Source organism: Argiope bruennichi, chromosome 1, assembly GCF_947563725.1.
Source record: "Argiope bruennichi chromosome 1, qqArgBrue1.1, whole genome shotgun sequence".
NCBI classification, from domain to species: Eukaryota; Metazoa; Arthropoda; class Arachnida; order Araneae; family Araneidae; genus Argiope; species Argiope bruennichi.
The window spans coordinates 140,691,707-140,703,188 of record NC_079151.1 but is presented as its reverse complement, the minus strand read 5'-3'; the positions used below and the strand labels follow the sequence as shown (position 1 = coordinate 140,703,188).

The 11,482-nt window shown below is 30.0% G+C and overlaps 1 protein-coding gene across 1 annotated transcript in view; it reads right to left on the bottom strand.

Moving 5' to 3' along the window:
* Positions 1-436: 436 nt before the first annotated feature.
* LOC129967938 (alkaline phosphatase-like) overlaps positions 437-11,482 on the bottom strand; it is a 176,870-nt gene continuing 165,824 nt past the window's right edge. Inside the window, exons 5-9 of the mRNA XM_056081923.1 lie at positions 9,503-9,710; positions 5,448-5,588; positions 4,204-4,395; positions 2,563-2,685; positions 437-1,327 (exon numbers count right to left, since the gene is read on the bottom strand). Of these exons, the coding sequence (XP_055937898.1) occupies positions 1,011-1,327; positions 2,563-2,685; positions 4,204-4,395; positions 5,448-5,588; positions 9,503-9,710 (981 nt within the window). The 3' untranslated portion in view covers positions 437-1,010. The remainder of the gene's footprint in view (positions 1,328-2,562; positions 2,686-4,203; positions 4,396-5,447; positions 5,589-9,502; positions 9,711-11,482) is intronic.

The following is an 11,482-nucleotide window of genomic DNA, read 5'->3' as shown; positions in this document are numbered from 1 at the left end:
AATTGCAGCGGCACTTGAAACTTCTGCAATCAAGTTTTTATTAGAGTTGTTGGAAGTCCAGTGGACACTTTTTTTCCGACTTGCTTGCACCTACTTACACTTATTTGTTCCACTTAAACTTTTCATTTCCGACACCATATTTCTATACTGAAAATGCTTCTTTATATGTATATAAACTACCCTTAAAGTTTGGTCCATGAATTCAGAGACACCTTCATATTAAAAAATTAATATACAGAATGTTTTGTTTTACAGAATTTTTGATATTGATTACTTACAATATAATGCATTTTGACACATATATATAAAGTCTCTTTAAAATAATGATAGAGACTGTAGTGATAGTCCTTAATTTTTTAATTTTAAAAATATCGCACTTTATTTTGTGTAATATTTTAAAAATAAAAATGTATTTTTTAATGGAATATATCTGCTAATGACGGAAACCAAAATTCGTACGAATGTAAACCTAATTGTTTGATTAAAATAATATGTTTTGAATTATATCATTTGCAACTAAAGAACGTAATTTTTAAAGATTTCCTTATATTATCTTTCCAATTAATGCACATAAAAATTTCTCTGGAATCCACACAAATGAAAAAGTCATTTCAAAGAACAATGAATAAATTATAGCATATATTTGTTGTCGAATAACACTTAATAACTCTCATGAACTAGAGAGCTGACCTGATCGTTACAACACGATATATAAAGAGTTCTTCTCCGTCCATGAAAACACATCAGCCCATTAAATAACTGACAGGTTTATCAGTCCCATCTATCGACAAATCCATTTAACGGAGATCATGTATACCAAATCGATATGAAACATTAAACAGGACACGATCACACTGAGCAAATTGAATAGAATCCTCCAGCCGCTTGAGCCTTCACAACAATCATTAGATCACAGAATTCAACATCGCATCCCGATAAACATGGGAAGTGTTTCTCTAACATCGAAGCTCCACTATCATTGATTCATTGGTGCTGAAGGGCAACGTTCATCACCTGATAAGCAGACCTATCACCATCAACCACAAGAGAGCCAGGTCATAGCTTGTAACGCGTGTGGAGGATTCAACGTGCGGTGATGGGCAGTCAATGACTTGCCGATGGAATGCGTGTCGCCTCCTTCGCTCGCAGTCGTCTCTGTGATGACCTATGCAGGCTGCGTAGGCCATGGCGTGAGGAATGTAGGTCTGTTCGAGAACGCCCCTGAAGAGATGGGCCATAGGACCATGAGCATACACTGGTACATCCTCGCCACCGTGGGTATCCCAGCGGCGAGGCACGGCACTCTGTTGCACGTAGTTGATGTCCTCTGAAATAGAAAATTAATTGGCGATTAAATCGGTAGTACTTACTCTTAAGAGCTTTAAAGAAGTTTTAATTTTCTGAGAGTAACTTTCAGATAAAAAATAAAAATGTAAATTTTAGCTACATTTCTGATTAATTGTTTTTATAAATGTAAAATATTTAAAATTTAATAAATTCTAATACTAAAATATAAGAGATAAAATTAGTTTTCTCTTGAATAGTTTAAGAATCATTAAGGAAAAGTAAAATTTCTCCTGGCACATTTCAATTAGTTTTAAAACTTGGAAATACATTGAAATTTTTATTATCTGGAAGAAAGTAAAACTCATATAGAAGAAGTATTGTGATCATCAAAAAACTCGAAATAAAGATTATGACGAATCACCAATTTTAAACCTCCTTCATTTCAAAAACCACAATTTTGATGATATGCCTTTTTACCCATCTGCTAGGACAAAGACTTAAAAAATCTAACTCATAACTCTAAAACATTTTCAGCTCGACGGATGAAATTTCGGACTCGGTCTTTATACCAAATTTATAAAATTTCTGTTAACTCTTGATCAGTATCTAATCAGAAGAAATATGCCTGCTCGGCTTTGGGAATATTAATTAATAATTGCATAATGAAGAGAGGCATACAAATAAAGTTTAATACATGGATTGAGCATCTATAGTGTAAACATCAAGCAAATGTTGAAAAAAATCCAACAGGAGATTGAACGTCTGTCTGTCAGTACTTTCAGAAACATGTAAGCACGATAACCGAAAAAAACAACAACGAATAGAATAGATCAAATTTGGTATGTGATTTTGTGACCATTAAGTGTAGTTCTATGTCCTTTTCTTTCAATCGGTTGAGTAAAACTCATCGGAAATCCAGATTCAGTTTTTGGATAATTTTGATCTCATGCTTCGGATTAATCGCCAAGACACTCGCCAAGCATCATACGATGTATTTAGTAAAATTGCAAAATTCATTCCAAATGTTAATGTTTTGTAATCCTTGAACACCAGCGCCGTGCAAGGCGTTTTTTATCAGAGAATATGCGGGAAAGTTTTGTCGAGATCAATGTCACTGGTTGCATTGTTCAGTTTTTGATTATTAAATCACGGTTGAAGGAACGAACAATGCAGTTGGATGTCCAATTGCATACTTGTTCCAGTTCATTTGAAGTACATCACGTAAGTATGAACTAACACTGATAATTTGAGAAATTTATAATTTAATTTCTTTACCTGTATCTTTATCCGTGAGATTTTCTCTTCCTGTCGGGAAATTTCTGTTATATCCGGGACCATTTGCATACAGTAGTGTGGTATACGGCATGTAATCTACATCTGATTCTTTGTTGTCAAGGCCTACAGTGCAAACAAATGTATACATGCAAATTCAGAATTCAGAGATGCCATATCAAATGGTTTGAACTGTATAATAAAGTTTATATCATTTTGAGCAATTGATGCTTTTACAAAATAACATATATGCATAAATTTTAATACGGCAATTAATAATCCATGCGTTATGAAATGTTTGTTGTGCAATGACTCTTATATTGGCATAGCATATTATACTGTATAATGTTACAAAATTTCAAATGAAACACTTTAATAGAATTTTTTGTATTGTTGAATATTAACCTTTTATTTATCACGGTAGCTCAGAAGCGACATGTTTTTGATTGGCTCTTATAGGAGATCTATAACTCCAAATGCTTTACATGGATGGATATTGTAAGCACCACTTCGTTCACAAGTTTCTGGGTAATAATTAAAATAAATTTCTATTTAAAATAAAATTAAAAAAAATAATTTTTTAAAAAATTATTTAAAATGAAATTAATTAAATAATTAAAATAAATATCTAAGAACACCTAAATATATTATACATATCTTTCTTATTTAAAAAAGGCAGCCAAAAATTTTAGTATAACTTTCACCTTTACCAATTAAAGAGTTCAGCATCATTAGTGTATAACAAAGTTTCCCAGTATTACTCAAAGTAGTCTCTAATGTTATAAGTTTTTCCAAATTTAAATCTAATTTCGCAACGTAGAATGAGACTTTTTCTTATTCCATAATATTTAATGATATTAGGCAATTTTCATTTATCTTATTATTTCTCTTCTGATAATATATAGAAGAATGAGATAAGATAACAAAGAGCACGAAACTCGAAATTAAGATATTTGAACTAAAATATTGATATCTTATCGAGTCAAACCTACCTTTAGAGATAAACATATCTTATGGTAACGAATTGTCTTTCAAACATAAAAAAGTTCGCATCGCAACAAAGTTCAAATATAATCTAATTTTGAATACCTTTTTTATTTAAATCCATTTTTACTTCACCGTGTACAGAAAAATTATTCTAATCGCCAAAGAAATCGAATTCGAGATTGTGATGCATCTCGCATGGAAGACATTTTTGGCATTTTGTCTCTTTGTCTGCCGATCTGTTGCAAAAATAACTCAAAATTGTTTTGAGCTAGATGAATGAGATTTGATAGTATTATCTTTACACCAGATTCGTAGATTTCTATCAAATTTTGAATAAAAATCCTCACGTAGAAGGCTGTCGGTCTGGTTGTTCAAACATAATAATTATTAAACAGGAATTATGATATTTTTTATGGGTGACTCAAAAAAAGTAGTTTCAAATAAATTCGTCTTATATTTTACATGTGAGAGCGTTATTGTTGATATTCATTGCAGTCATCTAAGGCTTTTTGTTTCTCTTTTTATTAATTTAACTTTATAAAATACATTTACATTTATTGTAAAAATCAGTTCATTACAGCTATAATTCACACATCATACCAGATTAAATTCTTATTCTACTAAAATAATGACGTTATATTTGATATATCGTCTTACCAAGTATAGGATTCCCTCTTTTCGGAGTGCCACCAAATGCAAAAACATGAGAGTGGTCTGAAGTGACCACCAACAAGGTGTCATCAGGTCTGGTCATTTGCAGTGCTGTGATGACGGCGTCTTCCAAAGCTAGCGTATCCTCCAGTGCACGATGAGCATTATTGAAATGATGAGAATGATCGATACGACCACCTAAAAAAGAGAACAGACAATAAAAAAGTCACATAAAAGTATTAATTAGTGGTGCTCATTGCCAAATTTTCAACCATATTTCCACGATTTTGAGCGATGCTCATAGTCAGATATCAAATATTAAGACACATACACGAATCAAGTTAATAGTTATTGATAAATAGCAGCATAAAATGAGACATAAATACGCAATTTGTATGCAAAGACCCTTTGTCAAAGTGCGGAACTCAAACATCGAAAATCATTGAATTAAAGCCATGATTAATTAGGTAACCTCTTTTAATGGTAATAAAAACAAGGGAAAATATTCTTCTTTATTAAAAAACTTGAAAAGTAGAGATTTGCAGATGAAGGACAGCCTCAGTCAGTGCAAAAATAATAATAAAAAAAATGAATGGATTTTTTTTCTTAATATAATAATTTAACAGATTAATATAAAAGGAATATTGCTTTCCAATGAATAATAAGCTTTATTTTTAAATTTGACAAAAAAAAAATCCTTCATTCACTTTCGAAAGCTCTCCAGTATCAGAAAATACATCTTGAGGGTAAATAAAATAAAGTCTAATTTTTATATCTTCTTGAATAATGTAATCACTAAGTGACTATTACGATCCACCCGTAGGCACAAGGAAAAAACTGAATGACCGGACTGCCGCGACATCAACACTGGAGGTAACTGCGTTTGAGTCATAAGTACCATCACTGACCACGGCGCAACCCTTTCCTAAGGAAGTATGTCCCGTTATTGATGGGAGGTAGGCAAACCGCTACCTGGGTCGGTACGGAAAGAGGCAAACCCCACCTCTTTCCGTACCGACCCAGGTAGCGAGGATCAGTCAGCAAATTGGAAGCTGATTTTATTCATTTTTGAGGTCTCCTCCTGTGGGAGCTGTTGAATAATATGGAATTTCATTTTAATTTGCTTTCTCGAATAATAGCAAAATATTCAATTATGAAATATTGATCAAAGAATATACTTTAGCATAAAAACAAACAAAAGAATATTAGTCTATGGTAATTTGTAAGATGGCCGTAGAGAAAATATTTACCTTCCACCATAAGAAAATATCCCAGAGGATTTTTTCTCAGAATTTCAATAGCCTTCTTGGTCATTTCTGATAGCGAAGGCTCACCTTCGGGTCCAGAATCTCGATCTACTTCATATGCCATATGCTGATAGTTGAATAAACCTGCACAAAATAGCATCGAGACTGTTATTTTGAGCATAAAATAATAATAAAAAATATTGACAGAGATAATATTTCTTAATAATTAATTACAAGAAACGATTATTATTTATTATTCAAAGAAAAATGGATGCAGTATTTCAATTATTTAAAATTTTTTGCATTACTACAAAGATTGGAATAAAATTAAGTTTAAGAGTAATAAGTTTGTATATTCGTACATTTGAAAACATGGTTATGGCCCTTAAAATTTTAATTTCAAACTCAGGACAGTTAAAAAGAAATATAGTATTTTTAAAGCATAGTAACATATATTAGGTATCCAAATATCATTTTTAAAAACCATTTTTAATAAAAAAAGTGTAATTCTTAATAGAAGTTTAGAAAAAAGTTCAGCATCAAAAGTACTGATTTTAATTTTGTTGTTATAATACGGAAAAATTCTATGCTTTGTCAAACTGTTTCGTTATTGTCGAAGAGAGTGCAGGATCATAGTGCAGAATATTGGCAAAGGACACGGATTTTTAAGGCTTGACAACATGCAAAAATTATTAGAAAATATATTTTTATTTTATTTGATAGATTTTAGAAATATAAATTGTTTTCTTCTAGAAAATGAAGAAATATGAAAAGGAATACAATATTAAAAAATCAATCATACATTATCTGATAAACTAAACTTAGATGAGAGGGGAAAATGTATGGATGCATTCAAGATAAAATGAAGCAATTTCATTAGAAGCTGAATGTTCAGATTATTCGGCGTAGTAAGCAGAAAGTTATGACTCCAGATTTTTACAAGAAACTCACTTTTATTTCTACAACAATGATGGAAATAAAAAAAAATACAAATTCTTGATTACTTTCAGCAAAATAATTAAAACATGAACTCTAAAAGATATGATCAAATATTATTACATTGCAATGATAGCATGAAATTCATAAGAACAGTAACAGAAAATTTGCATTCTTTATATTTTAGGTGAAATATTCTAGATGAAAACTAGGATTGGGCATTAAGAGATGGGAGTATAATGTGTTTAATAAAAGGAATGGAAATGACCTACATACGCAACATTAATACATTTAAATCTAAATTAAATCATTTGCTTGATATCTTACTCAATCAATAAGGCGTTCATATTTTAAGCAACGATATAAATCAATGCAATTACTAAATTATTTCAGTAGTAATACGAATATTAAAAAATAAACAGTTTGTATTCAAAATTGTAAGAAAAAGCAATAACCCAGTGGTACTTCCTTAACTTTATTTTTTATTCTATAATAAAGGTCTTACTTCTTTTCTCCGCATAAAACTGTAGACCGTGAATACTTTGCATGGCATTTTTGAACAGTAATTACGAAATTTAGACCTTTGACGAGAATCTAGTGTTTGTATTCAATATATCGCGAAAATATGTATTTTGAACATTTTTCTGCAAGTCAATTGATACCTAAAAAGACTGCAATAGTTGGCATAACGTAACATATCGAATATCATTTATTTAAGTCATTGCATTTGCATTGCATGCGAAAGTACAGATCGACAGACGATCAATTGTTTGATGGATTTGGCTCACAATTTGATAAATGTCTATATTTTAAATATTCAGCATGCTTAAAAGTTATTTATCATGCTGTTTGCGCTTTTAGTTATCTTGTTTACTTCTAATGAAACAGCTAGACAGGCAGACTTCTTGTGAAAGGATATTGCTTAAAATTTGAGAGAAATCTACAGAATTGGTCGTAATTCCATATTCCAAATTTTAGCAGTATACATAAAAGCGGGTTTGTGTTACACAAACGAATACACGGACAGACCTGCAGATAGACATAATGCCAAAATATGCTTTTCAGAGATTTGAAATGTGCAAATTTGTCAAATGCCCGCGTGTGAATTTTTTTGGAAATTATAATGTTTTCTCTATGCTTCGCACATGAAAAAGTAAAAACAGATGTGTAGAAAAGGTTATTTCATTAACAATTCTGACTTTATTGTAAGGTTCATTACTATTACGCCTTTCATATCTTTTTGCATATATACATATTTTTTGAAAACATAATTTTACTAAAAGGCTTATATATTATTTGATTCTAAGAAAATTAAACTAAGCACATAAGACGAGCTAAACAAACAAAGCATTTCTCATAAACCTTGACATTTAGACACTACGCTTGATCTTTCTTAGCACTATAACCTCGGTGCTCCCTTTCAGGATTTCTAGCACAGCCTTAAGGTAGTCTTTTGTGTTGAGCGCTGATGCGTCCCTTGCTTAGATCTTAACTGGACGCATGGGAAATGTCTGCTCATGTCCGGGTACACAAATGAGGGGGGGGGGCGTGGGAGCAGCTGCTGTGCATTCGAAAGAGGAATCTCACCACTAATTGCTCAAAGGATTAATGACAGTCGCTTGTTTTAGCCTAGAAATAAGACTTTCTTTTTTAAAACACAAAGGTTAATTAGCCCTTATCTTATGTGGAAATAAATAATAATCCTGAATTCTTATGTTTCCAGGAAATTGCAACAATCCCACATTTGCTGAAAATGAATTTAAGTTAATTTCCTTTTAATTGAAAGGGTAAAATAAAATGGATTATGATATTAGAAAAATGTATATTAACAAACTATTTCCATTAGCTTATTTTGTTGAATTTTCCTGAAAATCCAGCTATAAGCGTTTATTTTTATGTTTTCCTTTTAAAAGCAGAAATGCTTGCGACTGAGGAATGTAATTTAATGCTGCTATATTCTGAAAAAATTATATTAATATTTGAACTTGAATCTAAAGTGCATAATATTTCGTTTAAATGTATGTTAAGAAATTATAATAATTCAATATTAAAAATATAATTGAACTTTTTTTATTAGAATTAACTATTAAACTCTAAATAAGCATGATTTCAAACTTAATTAATTAAAGGATATTTTTGTTAAAAATGTAACGCATAGTTTTATTTATGAATCGATGAATTAATTTAAATGAAATGAAAAATTCTTGAAAGGTATTAAAACAGACATAATTCATTTAATGATGCCCATCGTCCCCAATGCTCATGAGTTCAGCAATATTCCATACTTGCATTGGTAATTTTAAGCAACATTTATTACGAGATCAGCAATAGAATCATTAATTTAAAATGAATAAATTAAGTATCGCTAAAAAATCAAAAAATTTACAGTACGTATTAAAAAAAATCATTCTATAAGGAGAAATATTAAATTCGTTAAATTAATCGCCTCATGATGATCATTAACAACATGGTAAATGGATTACGTAATTTTCAACTTCCATTAAAAAATGAGTAAAGTCATTCACTCTTCAAAATTTCGTATCTCACTAGGGGAAGGATTTTTGAATTTTGGGAAGTTTAAATTGCATTACCTAAAGCTCTATATTGCATTAAAAATATAGACGCCACATAGTTTAAATCGGTTGTTGGTTTTCCTATCGATCCGATTTTAATTCATGAAATTCTTTAAGACTCACAACTAATAACTACAATAAAGCAAAACTTTGTTAAGATATTACATAATAATAATGCCGAAATCAAACAATTTCACTAAATTTGGATTTTTTTCATGTCTTTTTTATAATACTTCACTTGAAAATAGTACAAAAACTAGTAAAAGACTTTTTTTTTTAATTTAAAAATAAGTTTTTTACGTAAAAAAAAACAAAAAAAGGCTATGAAATCTTCTCAATAGTATTACTTCTCCTGAAAATCCTTGCTTATAAATCCTTCACATAAATCACACAGGCTAGACACATTTGATCTTTCTGTCCAAATTCCGATGTTTTTGGGTTAAAATTTTTATTTCATTCAGTCCATTACTTTTCATTTCATCCTTTCTGAACTTTCGAAAACAACAATGACATTTCTGATCAGTGGAGAGAGAGTAGCTGCGGGCTCACCTAGTAGGTAGTCTGTCTTGTTGGGATCAAGTCTGTCGAAATCTTCTTTGGTGGAAACGTATTTGTAGGACAGGTGTCGATTCTTCTTGTCTTTCATCCAGTCTACAATGAGATTCCTTTTGTCCTCTCGCCGCCCCATCTCTGTCCACATCTCGGAGTCCTTCTTCTTGCCGGGAAGGAAGTTGCCCCTTCCTCCACCCAAAATCACCTGGGAATCAGAAAGTTGTCAGAAATGTGTTAGATATGTTAACTGATTTTTCCTACCGGGATTTGAAATTCTTTTGTCAAAAGCTTGAATGCTTTCAAAATGTGTGCTAGAATTGCTTATTTATTATTGGCATCACAAATAATTTTACTTGATGGTTTTAAAATTCACCAAAACTGTCATAATATATAATTTGATTACTTTTTGGCGAATCATTTCTGTAAATAGTTTTAAACAATGAATAGTGAAGATAAGGATGACAAACATTTTAATGAATGAATAGTATCATATTTTATATTTAATTTCAATTACATATATTTTATGATTATCAGTTTAGTTTCAGAAAGGTGTTAGATATTTTAACTGATTTTTCTAACAGAATTATTTTGACAAATGTTTGAATAATTTCAAAATGTGTGGTAGAAATGCTTATTTATTACTGACAAAACAAATTATTTTGTTTGATGGATCTAAAATTAATTAAAACTCTTATATTACATAATCTGATTATTTTTTTCGTGAATCCTTTCTGTAAATAGTTTTAAAAACGTATTAATTAAGATAAAGGGGGCAAATATTTTTATGCATAAAAATTGCTAAATTTTATATTTAATTTCAAATGCATCTTTTTTTTATGATTCTCAAACAACATATACAAGAAAGTAACCAATAATTTGGTTTAGAAATTTTAACATTTATTTTTCTTATTTTTTATACACATCTACTGGACTAAAGCAGTTATAACAACAACGAGTTAAATGGATGAAATCTGATATTGGATCTTCACATGAAAATTACAAATTTACGTCACATATTTTGATTCAAATTCATCAGAATAAAGAAAATTTATCTAAGCAAATGCCTGATTATTCATATTTTTAACAGATCTATAAATATAGTATAATCTATTTTCTAGTATAAGTTTCGAGAATATATATATAGCATATATATATATATATATATATATGTGTGTGTGTGTGTGTGTGTGTGTGTGTAAATAATAATTATTAATATTTCATTCGCTTTTCTGTTCCATTGAAGTGAAGAAATATGGTAAAAGATATTCAGATAACCTTTGAATTTTAAATATAAAGGCTCTCTTTTATTTAAATATTACAATGTTTGCATTTTAGTTTGTTTTATTGTAAAAGATAATATAAATATTTATATTTATTTTTTTAGAAGAGATAGTAAACTTATTTTTTATTTCGAGGCTATACACAATGCAAATGATTTCTTTATGATAAAATTTATGAGAAAGTAGAACAAGGAACGTTTTCAATTCCGTGATAGATGATTCTAAATGCGAGTTTCGTTATATTTGAGTTTCCTGACAAAGATATATTCAGTGCACCAGTGCGAGTTTCATATTTTGCTGAAAACACATTTAAGAAGCCCTTAAATTATACTTTTTGAAAGGTTCAAAACTGCATAACATTTAAAAACAAATATAATTCTGAATTGGTTGGAAACACTTCATTTTCATTCGTGAGATTGTTAAAGACATACGGGAAGGGCAATTATTCAGATATGTTATAAAATATAAAATGCTAATTCTTCTTTCCCTGTTGCTACAAATTATTTAAAAGGCCTTGGTGATTGTATACCAGTGAATTGCGCTTATAAATTTGAAGCAAAGTATCTTCAGTTGGCCAAAACATCAAGAAAACACCTAAAGTAGGAGTTTGTTTTTACCATTAATATATGAAGGCAGTTTGACTTTCAGAAGTATATTTTGAAAAAATTGACTGATATTTGTTTTTGACTTGGAGAAA